This window comes from Erpetoichthys calabaricus, chromosome 4, assembly GCF_900747795.2.
Source record: "Erpetoichthys calabaricus chromosome 4, fErpCal1.3, whole genome shotgun sequence".
Classification (NCBI taxonomy): Eukaryota; Metazoa; Chordata; class Cladistia; order Polypteriformes; family Polypteridae; genus Erpetoichthys; species Erpetoichthys calabaricus.
In genome coordinates, this window is record NC_041397.2 from 46,712,247 (window position 1) to 46,736,248 (window position 24,002).

Genomic DNA, 24,002 nt, shown 5'->3' on the forward strand with positions numbered 1-24,002 from the left:
ATGCCCTTTTCAATGGTAGATACTGTCGAAACTGTAAGCGGCCCTTCCACGACAATAAACTTTCATCAACTGCAACTGACGGTCCTGGCATGTAGGGCAACTGAAATGCTTCAAATAAATGATCAATCAAAGGACGTAGCTTGAACAAGTGGTCGCGGTTTGGATCTTTCTTATCTGGCTCGTTTCTGTTGTCATTCAAATGAAAGAATTTCAGCAGCAAAGAGAATCGGTTACGTGTCATGACAGCTGCAAAAATAGGTGTTGCATACATAGGATCTGTAGACCAGTACATCTCAATATCTGGTTTTCTGATTATTCCCATCAACATCAAAATCCCAATGAATTTTTTCATTTCGTTTTCATCAGTGTCAAACCAAGCACGAACACGGGAATGTGGAGGTATATTGGGATTTTTCTCAATAAACTGTGCTGCATACAGATTTGTCTGATGAACAAAATGTCTGATCAAATCAGGTGACACAAACAGCTCATAAAACTGCTCAGCAGTGTAATTGTTTACATCAACAATAAAGCCACACGTTCCCTCAAACGAATGCAGAAAAGGTAGTTCACCACGGGCAGCAGCCCAGCTGAGATGCTGGGGATACACCCACTCAGCGCCGTCATCCGATGCGTCTTCATTCACAGTATCATGCAGCGCACGTTGCTGCTCATCACTGTCGCTAAAATCTTCTTCAGAACTGCTACAATCATGATCAGAACTGTCCAAAATCGCCTGCAAAGCCTCACTTGAGGTCAGTTTACGTTTCGCCATATTCACAGCTGTTACATGCGAATCACGTCACATGACCGGCCAAAACAACCACAGACTTGTCGAAATACAACGTAGTAATAATACCCACGCCAAACCGTCAGTTATACTACTTGCCAGGCATTCATATAACCACAGGCAAATGTGCCGGATAATTCCGGCAGTATGGCGTTAGCAATAAAACAACGGTGCCGGATATATCCGGCAGAGGGCGGTTAAGGGGTTAATAACTTGGTTCTGATAATTCAGTATGTACTGGTAGGTTTGAGAGCATGACCTTCTTGCTTTAGGTCCTGTCTCAGCAAATCTACAGGGTTTAGATCTGGACTCTAATTAGACTAGTTTTAATTAGATTTAATTTTGCTTCTTTTTAGTCATTCTGAAGTGGACATACTTTGACTGCATGATTCAACTACGCTTCAGCTTTGGCTCATGGGCAGATGACCAGACATTCTCCATAAAATGATACAGGGCAGGGCAACATTTATGTTTTTTTTCTTTCCCAATTATGGTGACTCATCAAATCCCTGAGGCAACAAACCATCAATACACCGTCACATGATCACAACCATTTTTGACATCTGGTATAACACTCTTATTGTGGAATACTGTGCATGCTTTATGTAAGAAATGTAAAGACTTGTGTCATCCAAAAATTTTCAACCATTTTTTCATCTTTCTAAATAACTTCCAATCAAAGGGTTTGGGGATTATCTATCCAGGTGCTCTGTAACAAATTAGATATAAGCATTTATTTTCTTCTTGGTTAATAGTTGTTTCCACTTTACTACTCTCTAATGATGCCCATTTTTGACCTACATCCTTCACATTTTGGAATTATGAACAGACACAAGAGAAGCCTGAAGTGGAAGCCTGGAAGCGTTTTTTAGAATCTTTTGTAATATCCTAAATAACTTCATGCTGTGCCGTCATAGTCATTTTGACAGACTGACCACTCCACATGTTCCAAGTGTTTTCTATTTGTAGATTATGGTTCTCATTATGGTTTGTTGGATACCAAGCCTTAGAAGTGGCTTTGAAGAGCTTGATAAATAATAAACTTTTTTTTGTGATCTCTTCAGAAATTTCCTTTGACTGTGACATTATGTGCTGTTAGATGTTTGGTTTAACAGGTTGATTCTGTGGGTAAATGCCAAAATCAGCTACGTCTACATTGAGAAGGGCTTCATATAATCAGGCCAAGTTGTGTTCAATCAGCTGAAATTAAATATTACTATAATTGGGATGATTTAAGGAAATACATAACTCTAAAGGTTAAAATGACTGTCACTGACAACTGATTGGACAAATCACACTCTCAAATCATATACAGTAAGCCCTCGTTTATCACGGTTAATCCGTTCCAGACTCTACCGCGATAAATGAATTTCCGCGAAGTAGGATTCTTTATTTATAAATTGAATATTTTTGCAGTTAGAGCATAGAAAACCTGTTTACTGCCTTCTAAATACATTTTTTTAACATTATTAGAGCCCTCTAGACCTGAAATAACACCCTTTAGTCAAAAGTTTAAACTGTGCTTCATGACAAGACAGAGATGACAGTTCCGTCTCACAATTAAAAGAATGCAAACATATCTTCCTCTTCAAAGGAGTGTGCATTAGGAGCAGAGAATGTCAGAGAGAGAGAGAGAGAGAGAGACAGAGAGAAAGAAAAGCAAACAATAAAAAATCAATAGGGCTGTTTGGGCTTTTAAGTATGCAAAGCACCGTGGGACAAAGCAGCTGCAAGGAAGGAAGCAATGTGAAGGTAGTCTTTCAGCATTTTTTAGAGGAGCGTCCGTATCCTCTAGGCCAGTGTGCGAACAGCTCCTCTGCTCACACCCCCTCCGTCAGGAGCAGAGAATGTCAGAGAGAGTGAGAGAGACAGAGAAAAACAAACAATAAAAAATCAATACGTGCTGTTCGGACTTTCAAGTATGCGAAGCACCGCGTGGGAAGCATATCGTATATCATTGAGGAGTTTTATTTAATACGTAATACATGCTCTGGTTGGGTAGCTTCTCAGCCATCTGCCAATAGCGTCCCTTGTATAAAATCAACTGAGCAAACCAACGGAGGAAGCATGTACCATAAATTAAAAGACCCATTGTCCGCAGAAATCCGCGAACCAGCAAAAAATCCGCGATATATATTTAGATATGCTTACATTTAAAATCCTCGATGGAGTGAAGCCGCGAAAGTCGAAGCGCGATATAGCGAGGGATCACTGTATTTATTTTATTTCTGAACCAATTCCATAAGTGAATAAAATTATTAGTAATGAAAGCTTCTTTTTTTACTTTGCCTTAAGGCTGCTTCTTGAGGTATAACTGCAAATGAGACAGCTTCTCTCTCCTCATCTTTTGTACAGTTGAATTCTTCCTACCTCTCTTTCTGCCTTTGCTCATGTTTGGTGCTCCAGAATTGTTTTTTGTGAACCCTCACAATCCTCCCCTTAACTCCTTGCATTTGTACCATAGGCCACTAGTCTAGATATAATGCCAAGCATGTGAAAACAGCTCTTACTATATACATGACATGCAGCAGCAGCCCCAGAACTCCATACTCTTAATGCACTTACTGAAAGACAATACACAATAATCAGTCATTAAGCTTTTCAAAGTTTACAAAGTTAAGGGAGACAGGATTAGTAAATTTCCATAATCCATCAAATATCTGCTCAACGTCAAAGAGTCTACAGTTCCACAGCAAGAATGGAATCTGCTTTGCTCTTTCTCATTCAGATTGAACTACAGTCTCCATTCCAGTACTCTGACATAGGCTGTTCCAGAGCAGGAAAACAGTGTATGACTAGGTAATTGAAGCACACCCTCTTGCAACCCCCACCTTTAAAAATGAGATCATCATTCCAGTCTGCTAGTCCTAGACCAGTCTCCCAACTTTCCATTCCACACTGATGTTAGCTAAAACACCCCCACAAGATCCGTTTATTATTCTGGTCAGATCTTATCCACTCCCACAGCCTCACCACTACTGAATACTCTGATCACTGTAGCAACCTCAACCACTGAGATGGAGCCAACCCCAAACAATGCTTCTGGCACTGCCTCCTCCTCCTCTCCCATCTTCAAGGACATATTCACTAAGACTAGAAGTTTCTCAAAGCATTCTTTCTACCACTCTGCAATATCCCTAGTTGAGGTCAATGTCTCCCCACAATGAGCAACTTCCTCCCTACCCTTCATGAGTCTCTAAATGGTTTGAACATGGGAAGAGACCTATGTGGATTAATCATAGAATAAACATGTCTGGGATATTTATAGAGTTTAATTTTCTGCACAGTCAAAACACTAAAAAGGTTCCATTGTAGAACAGAATAGAACTTTAAAAGCCAAAATGATTCTGGCATTTAAATAAATGATTTGTTTTAATATATATCTGTTTACTTGGTCTTTGCAGGTGCTTTAAGCATTCAGTCTCTAAATGACCTTTTGTAAGGTTATTTAGACTTTAGTATTTACCAAATGTACAACATATTTATGAATTTCAGATCATAACTCTAACCCTTCTTTTTAAAGAAACTAAATTTAAGAAAAATGACACATATATAAAATACAAGTTGCAGTTCCCTAGAGTCAACATAGTTTTCTGTGGCATAATACTTGAACCTATGTCTATATGTTAAAACTCACACATCTAATAACATAAGCCTACCATGAATACAATGAACCATTTCACCCAAGTGTTTCTCATTCTCAAAAAGCAAAATAATAATAATAAAAAAAAAAAACATAACATTCAGAAATAATAAAAATTCTTGCTGTTCAATTAAAGCCATGTCCCAATAAAATGCAAGCAAAAGGAGGCAACAACATGGCTCTCTAAACATTACCTAGAGCTGAAGCATCAAGTGGAATGTGCCATCCAAGATCCCACCCAATCAGACTGCACATACAAAAAGAAGTCACTGAATAATCTCAAGAGCAGTGATAAAGGGTATATTCATTCAAGTGCATTCAAGTTATTTACACAAATGCTCACTGAAATCTGGAACAGAGTATGGTGTCATGAAGTTGATCCTCTAATTCAGATATCTTTAAAAATACAGTATCTGGATAAGATGTTACAAAAAAGAACTGAAAGGATTCCTCTAGTCTATAGTACTGAACATATTGAAATTCAAGTTAGCCTGGCCCATGATAAATCGTGAACTTTTGGTCTGGCATTTAAATTTTAAATTCAGAAGCGTCATCTAAGCTTTTTTCAATTGTAGCAAAACTTTTTCCACCCAGGAGCAAAATGATTTGACTGGGAGCAAGGTTTCCTTAACTATAGCAACTGTGAGGTTACTGGAATAGCAAATCAAAGTAATGCAGTCTGATTAGTAGCTTCAGAAAGTTATGGATGTTTATGAGAGGAAAGAGACACAAGCTCTACAATTCTTTAAATGCCTAGGCCATGCAAAGACTACAAGAATACAACATAGACTGATGTAAATAACAGTTGTATTTAACACGTTAACAGAACAAAATGGGATGCTTTGGTTTCATCATCCAAAAAATTACAACAAACAAATATCATTGGTTGTGTGGTTGACGTTGATTCCATCTTCAACAACACAGCCATTTTGACAGGCAGCAGAGATCAAAAATTAACAACAACAGTATCTGTCGGGAGCTCAAGTTTCCCACATCACACAGGCTAGAGAAGGTGAACACTCTTGTACTGCAGTTTATGTTGTGGTGATTTAAATAAATATGTCTTGCAAAAAATTCTGATGATCTTTTAATAAAATGAAAGCTAAAACAAAATCAATTACTGGAAATCATGTTAAAAATAAATTTAATAATAAAAAACACTTCACCAAAAAGAATGATTACATCACCAAACAAATGTTGCTTAATTAAGACAAAAGCAAAGTGCAGATCTACTGAAAACAACTTCTGCAAATGATTTAAGGATATGTACAGACACAACAATCTCAATGTAATTAAAATTTTAAGATTTTATAAATCAAGAAAATGCATGGTCAGAATACATTAGTATTAAGAAAACAGAAGAGTCAGTTTTCAATAACCTTGACTAATGCAAATGCACACAGTATTTTATTAACAATTCCAGTTACAGTGACATCTGCAGAGCAGTTTATTTTCAAAGTTGAAATTAATAAAAAAGACTACACAGGAATAAGATATCTCAAGAGAGACTGAACGAATTGGCTGTAATTTCCAATGAAATGAACTAGAAAAAGTTAGGATTATTAGGATTTAACAGATGTGAAAGTTATGAAAAATGTTGAAAATAATCTGTGATTCTCACAAAAGCACCTTATATTTTCCATAAATGATATTGGTATTTTAAAGACTCATAATGTGCTGATAGTAGTTTACCATCTATTGTGTTTCATTATCAAAAAAGTTACTTCACTTGAAAAATTAAAAAGAATAATAATTTCATATCGTTACTTCTTTTCTGAAATGAAAATTGATTAAGCATTTTGTATGTGTTTTATTTCAGATATCAAATGACTGTAATGGATAGACCCCACTCTTTCTCCAGGTGGTGCACTCTTCTAGGGATACTCCTGAGTGCACAGTTTAGGTCACCATGCTAGAAGATGTACAAGGAGAAGCTACTACGGGCACTCTCGTACTAAAACGGTATGTCCTAAACAAATAGACTGGCTGAATTAAACCTTTTAATTCTTGACTAGAGAAATGAAATGTATTTTTGTCATTTGTTTATTTTGGAGACTGTTTTTTGCTTTGTATCATTTTATTGCTATTTTGATTGGCCATTTTACTCCCTTTTTTTGTCAGCGCTGACCTATTAAATTTCCTGATTCTTTACTAAATACAGAAAAAAAAATAGTGCTTCGGATTGTCCTTTTAACATTGTCATTATACAGGTGGTTTGCATGTTCTCCCCGTGTCTGTGTGGGTTTCCTCCCACAGTCCAAAGACATGCAGGTTAGGTGCATTGGCGATTCTAAATTGTCCCTAGTGTGTGCGTGTCCTGCGGTGGGTTGGCACCCTGCCTGGGGTTTGTTTCCTGCCTTGCGCCCTGTGTTGGCTGGGATTGGCTCCAGCAGACCCCCGTGACCCTGTAGTTAGGATATAGCGGGTTGGATAATGGATGGATGGATGGATTATATAGGTGTTCAGTAATTTGAAGGCTAGTGATAAAGGGTGTATTCATTCACGTGCATTCAAGTTTTTAAACACAAAAGTTAACTGAAATCTGGAACATGAATTCAATGTGGATAACCTCTGATTCAGATATCTTTAAAACTATCTGAATAAGTCATTAAGGCATCTAGTCTATAATACTGAACATGTTTCAATTTGAGGTAGCCTGGTCCATCATAAATCATAAATTATTGGTCTAGCATTTAAATTTAAGTGCAGGGGCTTCATATAAACTTTTTTTTAAATTGCAGCAAAACTGTTTTCACACCACAGCAAAGTGCTTTGGCCAGGGAACAAGCTTTCTTTAATTGTAGCTGCTGTATGGACAGAAAGTGTCCAATATTATATGCTCTAGGTAGAAATAGAATGTCTCTGCTAAGAGGTAACGTGGGGTTGTTTTTGTGCCCAACTCTGTCTTTACCAAAAACTGCAGGATGTTTAAGTATAAAGTTGAAATACCATACATACTAAGGGTTTATATTAGTTAACTGTGTTTTCTAATTTAAAGCACAAAAACATTGGTTCACCAACAGTTAATAATAAGAGTAAAACAATGTTCTGTAAAATAAATAATACAGCATTAGGCATTTTTGTGATTTTTTTCCATTAATGGACAATTTTCAGTGCAAGTATGACTTACATACAAAACTATGGTCCAAATGTTTGAAGGATTTGGAACTTGTTCATTTTTACTTTATTCACAAGAGCAATATAAACATTTTGGGTTTGCACTGCAGCCTCCATTACTAACAACACAGTATTAAATACAGAAAAAGCTGAAATGGCATTAAAAGACAGTATAAAATCATAAGGACTGAAACAATACTAAAAATGCTGATTTGAACTGTAAATAACTGACTCATCCTAATAATTTTTGATTTTCAAAACTATATGTCATTTGTGATTTTAGTAATCTAATAGGAAAACAGAATGTCTCATAAACAAGAAAAGACATCATATGGCAGCAATGCTAAAGCATAATGTCATGTTTTAATTGCACACTTTTTGTCATACAATATTATGTTTTGCAGCCAAACTAACAGGTGCATACTTGTAACTCTTTCTAGGATGACAGAGGGAAATCCCATAGGGAAAAGAACAAAAACACAAAGTCAGTAATGTGTTGCTTGGAATGTTTTAAAAGAATTATAGAAAGCTGTACTATTGTATGTTATTTTGTACAATGTAGTGGAAGAGCGATTTATGTATTTTTTTTATTTGTAACTAGATAAAATTGGGGGTTATCTCCCAATATAAGGTGTATGTTTTAAAGGGTATACAGTAATTGAAAATCATGATATTTAAAAGACAACCATCTTGAGGAATCTTATTCATTTTCAAGATTGTGAGACAAAAAGTTTTTATGCTTGATTACAATGCACACAATAAAGTCTATTCTGTAAAATGGCAACACTTACCACCACTTGAACTGCAGTCAGTCATTTGTCAGCCAGCCTCAGTGATTCTAATAAGATGGATTTAACAAAACTGCTTGGCTTCCTAAGGCAGTCTCAGTTACATAGCTGCCTTAAAGTCAGTATTATTAAAGACCTCAGCCAACCAATACAATTTTCTTGACATGTAACAGTAAATAAGTATAATGGTTTTCTGTTGTGGGCTCTCTGTATCTAATTTTAGAATTTGCGTAAAAATCTGATCATGTAGTAGGTTATAATTATGCAGAAACAGAGAAAATTCTAAACGGTTCACAAACTTTCTTGCACCACTGTGTCTTTTATATCTATCTAGCTAATTTGTGACCTCTGCATTGACATGGGAGGATGTTGAGGAACATCTGAAAAGCAGAAAATGGAGAACAGAAACATAACCTCTAAGATCAGTAAAGGTGACAGGACATGGATTAATTAGTGGTCAGTTGGGCAGTCGAATGCATCAAGGAATTCTTCATATATTTGTACATAATTAGACACAGGAAGATGTTAACCTGTTAGTAGTCCATAATAATGTTACTAAAAGAAGACAATTTTAGGAGAATACCATGGATTGTAACAATTAGGATAAGTAGTACTGTAGATTAATTTTGCCTGTAAAAGAGCTTCTTTTGTACTAAAACATATGAACAAAGGCGTGGATGTTCACCCACGTTTCCTGATATAACCACTAAAATTAACACCTGCCAATTTCCATAAAACAATACTTCCTTCAGTGTCAACTAGGCCATGGATACACCTGTTGCTTAAAAATAACAAAGATAGGCTTGTTAGGCTGACATAAGACTTTAATTTGGCCCAGTGTAGATGAGAGTGAGTTTGTGCTTCACCTGTTACAGACTGGTACTTAATCAAACAACAAGGTCCTTCTAAACAATTAAGAATTATGGTGATATACTGAGCCAACCTGACTGCACTACTCACAATATAAAATTAGATTTAAAAAAATATATAAGACCTTTCTTTTTCCTTTCCCATTAAGCTATGGAGAGAATGCTAAGATTCTTTCAGTCAATTAATTAACTGATTAATTTATTATCTGGCTTAATCACTTAAGTCATATAATCTGATGTAAGACTAGTGCAGTATATAAGATTACAATAGACTTATCCTTGTATAATCTTATTCCACCTGTGTGTTCAACAAACAATGCTATTGAGGAATGAGGAGTAATAGTGAGTCTGACACTGACAAATAAGCAAACATTTTCCCCCAAAATAGTCTTAGTGTGAAATTTTCTGAAAACATGACATAGCAAGGATGGTGTGTGAAGAGACTATATGCAGTTAGAATATTGTGCTTGAAAGGCCTTACTCAATTATAATTGAGAAGGATGTGTGTGACACACAATTTCAGGTTGGACTGAGCTATGGTGTAAGTTAGGAATTGAAGTCCATTTCTTGTCAGGGATATTAACTGAGGGGTTCCTTTGCCTTTGCCTAAGATCATCTAGGTATGTGCACCATGAAATTAGTTGGGAAGGTCTGAAAATACTATGGCTATCGTTTTTATAACTAGATGAAATACGTTCCTTTTTAAAAAGTTTCTAACTGCTACATAAAATAGCGTTGCTGGATGTTTATACTTGATAATAACGTTATCAAAGGTAATCAATGCATAAACATTGTTTATACAATGGTGGTCAGTAAAGTCACGGAAGGTCCAAGACCTGAATGTTAGGTATGTTAAGAAGGCTAAAATATATTGTAACTGATGTCTGATTCTTGTCTTTCAACAGATGGCACGGACTAAGACCCTTCATGTGATCCTATGTTGGGAACATGAATGAATAAAGAACAGCCTAAAAGCATATATTTTGACAAAAAAAACAAACAAACAAACTATAAACAACATTTCATAGGGCACTGAAAATTACATAAAGCATCCCAAAATCACATTTATGATATTGTAGTTTTTTGTTTCCACTTGCAGTTTGAACTATACTATTCAAACATGCCTGTCACATCATGCCATGTGAAGGTGAGATATGGTGGCAGCCAGAAACAACATTGCTACCTAACATATATTCATTTTTTTAATGGTGTTAAATGCAATCTCCACCTGAGTCTATAGGGAAAGCTAAGAAAACACCAAATAAAGAAACTTGCTGAGTGATAGGTCCACCAATAATAGGCATCACAAAAAACATATGCTAGACTAATCTGTTATATTTATTAAAGCTAAACCTAGATTTCATAAGGAAGTGTGTGCAACCTTGTTTTAATTAGTCTCTCAACTGTTCGATCTGTTACCATAAAACCTTTGCATAATTAACGCACAGAGCACATTTTGAAATGTGTACAAATTAGGTGGGTTAGGCTACAATGCCGACTCACCCCAAGTTGTACCTTCCACATACAGGTGCATTTATACTACAATCACTTGAAATTCCTTGACTAAAGACAGGTGATCTCTGTTGAACTAATGATGTGACTTCTAAAACCAATTTGCTGCAACAATGAAGATGTATGTCTGTCATATAAAATGTGCAATCTATTGTTTTGTGTTTTGTAGTTCATTTTAGGCCACTTTGCAAAGATCTGCTATAACTTCGGTATTAAACACTCTTTTTATGTTGTTCAGTGTCAAAAAAGCCCAATTAAGTCCACTATGATTCAATGTTGTACAACAACATAATGAGAAAACGTACAAGGGGCGCAAAGTTTTTCTAGGCCCTGTATAAGCATGCTGTTTAGTCAGTTTTAGGCAAAAAATACAGTTCCTAACTTTTCTTGTTTAACTTTATCAGGATGCAACTAATTCTTCAGGCCACTGTATGCAAGGCAGCTTTCACAGTAAAAAAAAAAAAAAGCTTGAAATTGCTTTTTTTCTAGAGACTTGATTCTCTATTTTCATTTGGCAACATGACATGTCTTATGGCTTTGTGCAACAATGGACATTCCGACATACACATTTTTTCTATACAGAAACTGATTGGTCTAAGTCATTGTATTGAATCTGTACTGCCAAGCACCTGACAGCTGAAAATGAGATCTGGACATTATTTCCTTATTTTTCCTAAACTGATAGTCACTGTCAAATTTAATTTCACTCAATATGTTTGCATAAGTATAGCAATTAAACTATAATAGAACTGATTCTTAATAAAAGATATAAGCCAAGCATTTCCTTCATTTAATCCATGTAAATATGTTCAAATGATAAGCCAGAAAATGTAGGACAATTTTGGATAGCTGATATGAGAAAATTATGAACAGCAAGTGCTTAGATGATTGTTTGTTTTTCTTTATTTAGTACTGTTAATTAATATGTTTTTAAAATGTCATTTTTCATAAGGTGACAGTACTTCACACTAAACTGAGCACTAGGCATAACACAGCAAGAACTGAGAATTATGCAAGTCAGAATTCCTGCCCCATGCCCAGTACTTCAGGGGTTGGCTTTGACCCAAGCTGGGTTAAATGTGTTTGTGAACACCTCAGATAAAAGAACTTGCATGCACCCAGTCTCTCTCTTACAATAAGACTGTATGAGAAGCAGATGATTCAATGAATGCAGCATGCAAAAAATAATTTTAAATTTTCCTCATAAAAATTGGTTTGCATTTATACAGGAAATATAAAAAAAAAAAAAAGTTTAGAATATAATTAACTGAAAAGGGCACAAAATACTATGTAATTTAAAACATGGATATTTTAGAATTGCTGTAGACATACAGTAAAAGGACATCTTTCAGAATTAGGATGAATGACTAGAATTTGGCATTTTAATGAAGTAGGGAGGAAGGGAAGAGAGACGTTAGAAAGAAAAAACAAGCCAGTTTCTTTTCCAAAGGTCAACAATGATAAATAAAGCTCGACACATTTAAACAAATCAGATGACATTCAGGATCTACAATGCACTTCAACAGCCTTAGTGGCAGTGACATTTGCTGTTTTTTTTTTCTGCATTTGTTTTCAATGTAGTAACTAATTTGATAATCTACTTACATATGTTTACCTATCTGTTTTCAAAACCAGTCAGTTCTATTCATGGTGTCACACACGTGCGATCAGGGGGGAGCTGAATGGACAAAGCGGAGGTAATTACCTGCCAGGCCATCAGGGAGTGCTAATCCTTATTTTGTTATCTCTGCAGACCAAATATGGGAAAAGCTGCCTGATTTAAAAACAAGCACCAAGAAAGACCTCACTTCCAGTTCCGGCGCCAAGACAGACATCACTTTCGGTTCTGGCCTCAGATGACAATGGTCATTGGCACAAGACAGGATATATTCCTACAACACAGACAGAGTTACCAATGAACCTAAACTGCATGTCTGTCAGATTACAAAATATAATCAAAGCCCTGCATTTATAAGGCAGGTGAATGTGGAAGATGTGCTTAAATGTTGACTGCAATTCATCACAGTCATTTGTAGACTCTTCCTTTTGAACGTATCATGGTACCAGAGAGTGACAACAAGTAAGAATTTCACTGTACAGGTTACAATCAAGGGGACTGACATAAACCATGAGAAACGAAAAGGGGTTCTGGATGAAAAAAATAATAGGCTACAAAATAAATAATAATAATTCAGTTTGGTCACATTTTAGGAGCCTACCATTGATGGTATTTACTGCATGGATTCAGATACTGTATTCATCATTAGTACTTAAAGACTCAGCAGCAGGGGATTGTAATGATGTTTTTATGTAAATGAAATATTAAAAACTCAGACACGTTTGAGGAGACTAGTCTTTGATACATGACCAAGCAGAGGTTTGATGCACTTGATGAGGCTACTTTGGAGTGCTCCAGGTTACACAGTTTTTAAATTGGCCCTAATGTATTTGTGTTTTTACTCCGCAATGGACTGATGTTCTGTCCAGGTGGTGTTGCTGCCCCCTGCAACCCTGTTCTAGATAAGTGAGTTAAGATAATGGATGAATGAATGATAATAGTAATCTTCTAACCGAGCAGCATAACAGACACAGATGTGGCAAAAAAAAGATTAATAGTGCAACAAGATAGCAACTCTAGGTTTTGAATGCACTGCTACAGACTGATTTAATACCAAGTATAATCATTACCCAGGTATACAGCGTACAGGGCTAATCAACATGTAACACATCTATCTTCACTCTCCAGTACCCTGATTAGTGAGTTTAACTACCTCACTTTGAAATGTATTTAGCAAATACCATCCATTGTTTACTGTGATGATTGATGGCACTCTTCATATTCTCTCCTGGCTCACTAAAAGTTCTCCACAGTCAGTTTCTTTATTGAAAAACTGACGATAAGACAATGTGACTGGATGGTAATTTCATGCTCTCTGCATATGCTGGCATGGACACATTAATCAAGGATCATAGGTAAAAATTTACAGATGGTTATTACACTTAATGACTTTGTGATTATTTTGGTCTAATTAGTTTATTGCAGGGACCTAAAGTACACTCATATATTTATAGTTTATGGGGATCCTTATGTAAAATTATAATTTTACTATTGCCATCACTGTAACATATCTGTTAGGCTGGTGGTTCAAGTACAAATATGCCATAAAAAATAGGCCTATGATAGCACTGCAGCTAAATTTTAATGTCAATTTTAAAATCAGATTCCAACCACTATTCTAAGTGGTATTACTGCGTATCTGACACAGACTTTTGTGAGTATAATACAACCCCTATAATCATATGCTTGAATCGGTTCATATCAACACAACACAAAGCACTTCAGCCTTCATAAGTGAAAAAAACACAGTCATCTTGTTTGTTTGCTCATTCAATCGCTATAATTTTTCTAACAGAAATGGTGCACCTCAAGGGTGTATGTTTCTGAGAAAGTCCTGCAGACAGACATTATGAAACTGTCAATCTGTTGTTTTCCTTCATACACCTATCCTGGCTCTTCTCTCACATTCACTGATTTATATAGTAAGAGCAGAGATAATTGCGTTCACAGCAACAGACGCAATTTTTCATTTTGTATTTCTCTTCCTTGGCATTATGAGCTGATAAATAGCACAGGTCCTGCTCTGAAAATGATGTTAAGCATCAAAGTAGCTAGTATGGAGTCTTTGTTCACAGATGTCTATTTGGCCACATTTAGGATACAAGATTTAGATCCCTTGCACAATAACTATGAACAGTATAAAAAAAAATATTAGCCACAAATCAGAAAAGAGACACTTTTTACGCTACAGTCTGAAAGCAAACTTAGTGGTACATAGCAATGTATAGACACAAATGCACCCAGTATGGACCTTTTTACTCATTGTTACCAGCGCTATGTTTCTCTAGCATTGCTCTTGCATGCTTGGGCAGATGACCTAATGCTACCCCCTACATGCCAGTTTATGCAGTGGCAATATTACTCCTCCTACTGCTTCTACTACTTCTAAAGGAGGGTAATGCAGAATAAAAAGTAATGGTTTATATTACAAAGCCAGAAAGAAGCACACAGAAAGAACAGAATCTAACACTGAGGAAGTGATGGGGGTGACAAAGATTTCAAATAAAGTTGGCTGTGCTGTGTCACATATTTTGAATAAACTAACAATAACAATACAGATTGAAAGAAATTTTATAAAAAAGCAGCACAGAATGTAGGAAATTACAATAGTGATTGAAAAAAGACATACAATATCCATATGTCTTCTAAATACAGGAAAAACTGTTAAAAATAAACATAAAACAGTAGCTACAAAGAGGAATTTACCAAAAAAAAAAAATACTTTGGCAAAATATTAAAATAAGTCCCATTCAGGGCTGTTTCCTCGCATAGGCTGTCCAGGCAAGGGCCTAGGGCCCCCTCTAGTGCTCAGGGCCATTACTGCAGCCCTCTGTAAAGATTCCTATTTTTATTTTGTTTAGAAAAATTTGTCCGGACTGCACCAAAGCACAAAGAAATGTTTATGGTGTGTGCCTCAGCAGTGCCTGCACTGTCTGCATGATGCACAGCACAATCTATGTGTGTTGTTGCATGCACTAGTGCAGGCAGTGTGCCAGGCATCTTGTGTGACGTATGACCTCATCGCTACCTGTGCATTGCACGCATGACAGTGAGGCAGAGCAGCTTCAACTTTTGCAGTTAGCTGCTGCCAGGAACAGACCCCTGGGTCTTGCCATGTGATGCACAGCCCGCCATATGCACACAGCTGGGTCCCAGTCACCTCCTCCTCCTCTTTTTCAAGCGCTGTGCCGCAGGGTGAGTGACGGCTGACCTGGGTGCAGTGTAGACTCCAGGCAGCTTCCTCCTGTCATTGCTGCAATCCGCTTGGCTTGTTCCTTGGGTCAGGATGTACTAAGGTGAAAGTGTGAGCCTGAGGAGAGGAGGTCTTGCAGGCAAGAGCACCGGCACTGCAACAGGGACACTGTGGCCACTACACGACCATGGATTTTTAAACAATACACACATTCCAGGAGGATATTATGCAGGGACACATTTAGGACTACACAAGCACGGTGCCTGTTGGCCCTCCCCCCACCCACCTGCTGAAAAAAAAGGCCCTGGTGGTGACACTAATCCAAATATGTGGACAGCCCTCAAAATTGCAGCCACTTCTCTCATAACTATAGCTTCTACAGAAAGAAGCTTCTCAAAACTGACGCTCAAAAAATAACTTGAGGTCTACAATGTCACAAGATCGTCTCAGTGGCCTTACTATGATGAGCATTAACAGAGATTTGTCTAGGAACATATCATATGATGATGTCATAAATGATTTTGCTGCAAGAAAATCAAGGCATTTCTGATTTTAAAAAGACTTATTTGCAATGTTAAGTCCCTACATTTACCAGCAACATGTTTCTAATATTTATTTGTTGTACTTTCTTTTTCTATATGAAGTTTGTAGAGTCTGTTAAATAAGTCATTTACATGCAAGGTGCTTCAATTTTGTTATTTTATTGTTTTATAAGTTTTGGTACATCTACAATTTACAAATTACTCTATTTATATTTGTTTATTTTTAATTAAATAAATGATTAACCTGTGTTAGTAACATATTGTGTGTGTGTGTGTCTGTGTATGGTGGTGTGGAGGGGGGTTGAACGGATTTTCTTGCCTGGGGCACCAATTTGGTCAAAAACGGCTCTAGTCCCATTTTTATGAATTTTAAAATATATGTCAGTCAAATGAGGTTGATGCATTAAAAAAATAAAACCCAAGCACCTGACATGAGTTTAGCAATATTTATGATTAGTAAATCTATTCCAGATATCAGTTCAGATGGAAAATGTGTTAATGACTAGAAAAAAGAAAGGGGAAACAAAATAGTTTCCAGCAATAAGAGACCAACAAAGTGACTCCTCTGTCCTATATAAAATAATGGAAGCTACAATAAGATATAAACTAGAAGACTATTTTGAAAAAAATAATACTCTAATACATAGGTTTAAAAAGGCAAATATCCAGGTAAACTATTTCATTGTGCAACTAAGGCGGTAAATAAAAGCAAAACATATAACACTGTTTACTGTTAGACTTTCAAAAGTCATTTGATGGGTCAAAAGAGAAAACTAATCCTGAAGTTAAAAGCATTTGGCATCAGTAGTAATACCAAAAATGAGACTAGATTCTGAAAGATGTATTGGTGCTTTAAGTACTTGCTTGGATAACTGCAAGTAGTTATTGTAGGCACTAGACACTCTACAGCTGTGAGCAGCTGAAGATATTCCAAGGCTCAAGGGAGTGTCCTCATTTGACAAGCTTGAGGAATTGAACCTCTTTCACTCTTTCAGGAAGGCTATGTGAGGACCTAATTAACAGTTATTCAGAATTCTTAAAGGCTTTGATAAAGCTGATTGATTAGAATACAGGTAGTCCTCAGGTTACAGACACTCGACCTACGACTTACGAACGAGGCAGCAGCTGTGACGCATGCGCCTCATTAACTGCCGCTCCGTCATCTTTGGCCGGAGGACGCTGCAAGTAGTGGTTGGAGGGGTGAGATTTCACTGCTCGCACAGTGTAGTGTCCCTGTGTCCCTCGGGCGGCTCCCGGCGGCAAGCGAGCGGTGACCCATGGTCCATAGTCACTGGGGCTACAGCTATCGCTTGTGTGCAGGACGGAGGCTTAATGGGGCGGTTCGCTGTCTGCCCACTATGCCGCCGTAGCTACTGCTCCTGACTGGACGCAGGCTGGATGGAGCGGTGTAGGGCGTTTCACTGCCCACCCACTACACAGAGAAGCATCCACTTGCAGAGCCACAGCACCATACGTCACCGCAGTTTCAGACCCGCAGTTGTAGACCCGCAGTTTTAGACCCGGAAGTGACGTTACCATTTCTAGGCAAGCCGAAAACAACACCTCCATTTATCGAACACAAGTCTTGGTTTTTAGCACGAGCGCAGCATTTTCGAGCACGGGTCTACAACTGCGGGTCTGAAACTGCGGTGACGTATGGTGCTGTGGCTCTGCAAGTGGATAGTATTGACTACACACGGCTCTCCCCGAATCGTTTCCGGTGGGCGGCTGGTAATGCTGCAAGCGGTGACCCGGTTCTGGCTGAACGGGGCGGCGGGGGGGTAGCATTGTAGTGTGCTTCGGGTGGCTGCCTGTTGAATAGGGGCGGTGGTGGGCGATTCACTACACGCCTTTGGCTGCACCGTGTTCGTTCTCAGTGGGCGGACGCATACTGTAGTGGAGGTGACTGTGTGGTGGGTGGGTGGTGAACCGCCCTTTGCTACTCCCATTCATTCTCAATAGCAAGCCTGCTTGTACTGTTACGTACATAGCAGGAAGCTGTCTCTTGTTAGTACACCAGAGATGCTGACGAGGGATGCCTGCCTGCTGTGATAGCTGTACAGTGCTGTGCAGAAGAGCTCATCTTAACCTTTTGTCTTCACCCTTCAAGAATGTCTCTGAAACACAAATCTGATGCAAGTGCTGGTGATACAGTAAAGAAGAGAAAAACCATCACCATTGAAAATAAAGTAGAAATAATAAAAAGGTCAGAGAGAGGTGAAACTCCATCATTCATTGGCAGAGCACTTGGTTACAGTCGGTCAACAATAGCATTTATTAAAATAATGTACCTGTTCCGACTTACATACAAATTCAACTTAAGTGCAAACCTACAGTCCCTATCTTGTACATAACCCGGGGACTGCCTGTAATTTCAATTAATTATATACTCAGTGACCCTGGTGAAAAGTTAGGAGATGTATAATCAAGATGGAATCCATGACAAACATTTTCCACACAAAATAATGAGCTATGTAGTTATCAACAATTCGAGGTGGAGGAATTGGAATGAATGAGAAATGTGGCTATCAGTTAACCACAAAGATAAGTGGGTCTGTAAAGTCTTTGCTAAATGTGTTATGTTTTCAATATGCATAAAAATTTATTTATATGAGCATGTGTTTGGGTGGGAAGGTGACTAAAATGAGAAAAAGGCAAATTAAAAATCAATTAGCAGTCTATAAATTATTTCTAAGATATCTGTTGTCATATAGTCTTTCCAAAAAAATAAGCAATTTTAAATGTGCAGAATGTTTCTGTGTATGCTGTGAAATTCTGGAAGGAAAGTACTTCTAATGATTTGGTATTATGATTAATTATGGCACCACAGCTCTACATAATTAAACTCACCTTGTGTTTACAAAGATTACCTTCAGTAATAGGTGTTACATGGGTTAATGATATTCTGAAAAGTCGTGTTCACTACACTTTCACAATAAAAAACTAAATATACACAATCTACTACATACAGTGTATTAAACTTAATTACTTGGATTAAATTTTTTGAGCGTTTTCTGCAACCGCAAATAATCATACACACTAGTCATCTACAATTACAGTATTTTACAATTACAGAATCAATGTTTACTCTAAATTTCTTTTCATTGAAAAAATTAATTAAATGAAAACCAAACCATATACATTGTGTTCAATCACAAAGTGTATGTATTCAATTACAAGTAAAGTTGTCTGTTTAACTATATAATGTATACTACAACTCAGAACCAATAATCACAGTTCAGAAAGCTGTTTAGTTACACTCCAAACAACTGTAAAATAAAACATATTCACATTTTTTCCTTTTCAACTGACTGCTTTAACCACTTAATTAAATACGTGCAAAAAACCAGGTTAAGTAAAAAGACCTTGAATTCTTTTTACTCAGTAATGATGGCACCCCTTTTCACAGTGATTGGCTATAGATGCCATTACTTTGTGCAGCCTCATTATTTTACATCCATTAGATATTCTGGCAAGAAAATACATTGCCCTCTTGGTGCCAGTCAAATTCATTTAAACCAGAAGATTTGAAGATTTTCATTCACCAGGATGTAATGTACTAGCCTAGCTATAATTACTTAATTCACAAAATCACTATATTTAATAGCAATTTAAGGACTGAAACCTAAATGTGGTAGATGGGACTTTGTTTGCTAGAAAATTTTAGAGCTACAGTGTATTGTTGGGAGCTTCATCAAGGAGTCACCCTAAACAAACAGTTCAGAGACAAACAGGCCAAAGAATGAATAATATATTTGAATGCTTATTTACAAAAGAATTCTATTATTGAATCCCTGCATGAAAAAGAGATTTCAGGTCTGAGGAGATGGAGTTTATCGACAAGTGTTTGGTGGCCAGGTGCAGCCAGATTTATCCCAGAATGGCTATGCATCATTGCCATATTTATGTATCAGTTGCCGGGTTAAATATAAGGGTTTGGTGAAAATCAAGTCAGGTGACATCTATGATTTTGTAGGCACAATGCCTTGTCTCTCTAACCCAACAACACTAAGAAAGAAAGAAAGAAAGAAAGAAAGAAAGAAAGAAAGAAAGAAAGAAAGAAAGAAAGAAAGAAAGAAAGAAAGAAAGAAAGAAAGAAAGAAAGAAAGAAAGAAAGCTTACTTTTTTTTGTTGCTGTTTGGCTTCTCTCTTGGCTGCTCTTTCCTTTAGTCTTTTTTCCTGTTCCAAAAGAAAGAAAAATATTAGTGTTGCTGTTCTTATAGTCTACAAAATTCTGTAACTTTAAATAATATTAATGTTATCACCATTAAACTCTTTACATTTGCAAAAAAGCTGGTTAGCTCAATAACCTAAACAACAGGTACAAGTAAATCTGAACAGTCCATTGTAATTATGAATATTTCAGAAAACAAAAAAAAAATTCAGAGATTCATAAGAGTTCAGGTTATAAATTCTACTAAAGCATATGTTTACAAGACTTTGTAACAGAAGAACATTAAGAAGAAGATTGATACAATCAAAACTTCTTTCCATTGCAAGCAAAACAGCCTGTGATGCTGCCTCTTTTAATCTGACGTGGACTTGTCTGTTCCACTTCCTTTACCTCTTTAACATAATTTGCCCCATGGATTTTGATTTTTGCAGTGTTTAGATGATACTTTGCTACCTACTATAATGATGGTACCTTTAAAGTTGCTATAATGGCTTCTTTGCGTTTTGGCATAGATTCTACAAGTTTCTGAACCTGCATTGCATCCAGTTTTTCCAAAACAAATCCCATAATTTGGAAATTTGAATATTGGTGGATGATGCAAGGATGTTGCTTCAGAACCTTTCATAAATACTCAATTAGAATTAAACCTACTGACTGGACTGACCATGTTTTATGATTTACGTGGCAGTTATGCTCTTCATACTATCAGCTGAACATTGTGAGCACACAGATAATCTGTAATATACTAATATCATCAGGATAGACATGTTTAACCATACATTGAACATGAATACACAACCTTGCAGGCAAAGGTAATCAATGAGCCTAAACCATGACAAGAAAACACAATCAACACTGTCCCGAGAAGCCTTTACTGTAGGAAGCAAGCATTCAGGCTCGTAGGTGTCTTTTGTTGTGCAGCACACATGCATTCTCCACCTATAAAAATAAGGTGAAATATTTCTCAACTGACTAGATGACTTTTTCCTTACTGCTTGTTGAACTGCTGTTTGTGTTTTCCTACTGCTTTACCCACACTAGTTTTCTTATGTCTAATTAGGCATACATACACTGCTACTTCACAAACCTATCCCTACCAGTAAAATCTTTGACAAACTCTTGATGAAAATTCCTGTCTACAGTTTAGATTGCCAGCTGCAAAAATGATCCTGGGTTCTTTATTTATGAAGCATGTGCAAGTTGATCAGTCTGGACCATTACAGCGCCAGTTACTTCTTAAAAGTAACTTAAGTTACTTTCTTGATATAGTGAATGCCTGGGTCTACCTAGGATTTTTAGACATTTTAGGCATGATGGGATATTTTAAATGCCTAATAACCTCCAACATATCTGTATAGTCATTTACAAGTATTTTCTTTTATATTGTTAGTCACGTGTCCCTGAAGTTATTTATTCATTTTAATCCAGCACATTGCTACTACTGTTTACATCATGTTAAGGTTTATTTTAGTGTTGTGTTGAGTGTTGAGGAAATGGATTAAAGGTAAGTATGTAAGGTAAGTATAAAAAGAATGCTCTTATAAATCATCCTTATGACTAACATTCCACAAAAATAAGTAATGTTTTCCAAATTTAAGTAGACTACTGTATTAGAAGCATCAACAAGCAACATTTTGCATCTAATTCTCAACTTAGTTAACTTAAATGCATTAACAATTTCAAATATTCTCTAAATAAGCAAAGTACTCAAATGTTGTATTTTTTAATATTTTCTTCTAAAAGTAACTGCCAAAATTGTAAAATTTTACTTTTTCTTGGTTTACACAGTACAAACCATTAACTGTTAGATTATTAAAGCAATGTTAAACCTTGACACTCTAACATTAATAGTAACAGTATGTTTGAAGGCAAAATATGCTTCTTTTATATAACTTATAAATGTTTGTGTTATGGATTCGGGGTGACATTTTTCTATATTTTTTATATTCCATTACTTATTGTTCAGTTATATGTAACTAAAGTTGGATTCAAATTATTATTTATCTGACTATCTTATCTGTCTAATTTTATATAAAAAACACTATAATAATAAATTATTTCATTATACAGACAACAATGCAAAAATTAAATGTCATTATTGATTGTTATGGTTTTATACTGCACCGATTCATGAATTTAAAAAAATGAAGATAAGTGTACAGTACTGCTACTCTAAAACAAGATGGCTTGATTTGAGCAAGAAATATTGTGGATTTATAAACAAGGTCCATATAAAACCAACAACAAGCCAGCAATAAAATAAGAAAGTGGCCCTCAGACCCAAAGTTTACTTTTTGCCTTTCCAAATGTTCTCTTGCTAGTCATGTACCCAATACACGGTAAAGCAGTGACATAGTAACTGGATGTGCTGGTTTGAATTTCTGTCTGGTCAATGCATGTGTTCCGCAGGTGCTCCTTTGGTATTCTGGTCTCTATCTGACATCTCAAAGATATATTAGATACATTTGGATCAGTAAACTAGATACATGTAGTAATTGCCTTGAGCCTGATGCTGTCAGGATGTTTCAGTGTTTCCAGGCAGCCTGAATAGGACTAATTTAGCATCCTAATGGATGGCTATATTATGCACCATACCTCGAACTACTAAATTGGCATATCTAGAATCAGATTTACTACAACATGTTCTAATTGGCACTGTACTTAAACAAACATGCTGTTCATGGCTATTGTGATTTATTAAGACAATGTTTCTCAAGTTCTACAGTGTCCAGCAATTAAGTAACTTTTGTATGTGGGGGAAAATGTTTTGCAAACCAAATGGATGAGGCTATGATATATATAGTATGAGTCAACAGGTGTAACTGTATTTTTGCAGGAATTGTGCCAGCTGGTAAGCTATAACAAATGTTATGTCTGGATGGATGATATACAGACCTGATCTTATGTATGTAAGTAAAACACAGACAAAAAATGTGCAGTTGCAAAAACTTTACAGCCTTAATTGTAGCTATCAGTTTGATAATGCTACAAAGTTATTCAAGATAAGAATAAAAGCAATAAAATTGTGCTATACAAAGTAAACCCACCAGTGCTAAATAAGTTCATATATGATCCTACTAGGACTAGATGAAAACTTAAGTGTTAATTTAATGCTTAGATCTGCTAACCTACATTACGAACAGCCAAAGCCTCGGTGCACAAAGCACAATTCCAGTGGGATATCTGCAGCTAGGTATCATTACAGCCACATAAGGAACTACCTGCTGTTGACACAGATCTGCTACTGCTGCCTTGTATGTAAAATGTATTTGTTTGATGTCTATGTTACATACTAAGACACTAAAACCATCATGGCAGGAATGCTATCAGGCTGGTACCAAACCATGAAGTTCTTAGAAAGTTAGCCCATTATTATTTACTGATATCCTTCCTTTTTATTATAATTTTGATTCTACATCTGGGACATCTAACTAAATTTTAAATTTTGTACAAGTGCACTGTAGATGGCAATCTACTGGGAAAAATAGCCTTGCCTTCTACATCACTTGGAGGCCTTGCTTTATCCAGTTGGAATAAACTTTAAAGAATCATCTCTGAGAAGAATAATGTCAGGAACATTAGACATCAGAAAGTTTCTCTCCTCGTTAAGTAAGCTTATACATAAAAGGGAAAAAAAATGCCATTCATTTCAATAGATATTGTGCAGAAGTGCTTTCCTGTTTGGAAACACTAGACAATTCACATAGAAAATGTTTTAAAAATTTATACAGGAGGGCTGAACAAAAAGTAATAAAC

The 24,002-nt window shown here is 36.4% G+C and overlaps 1 protein-coding gene across 1 annotated transcript in view; it reads right to left on the minus strand.

Annotated features, from left to right (window-relative positions):
• Positions 1-24,002, minus strand: part of ddx10 (DEAD (Asp-Glu-Ala-Asp) box polypeptide 10) — a 459,716-nt gene that overhangs the window by 121,258 nt on the left and 314,456 nt on the right. The window contains 1 exon segment of the mRNA XM_028799405.2: positions 20,195-20,251. Within this exon segment, the coding sequence (XP_028655238.2) occupies positions 20,195-20,251 (57 nt within the window).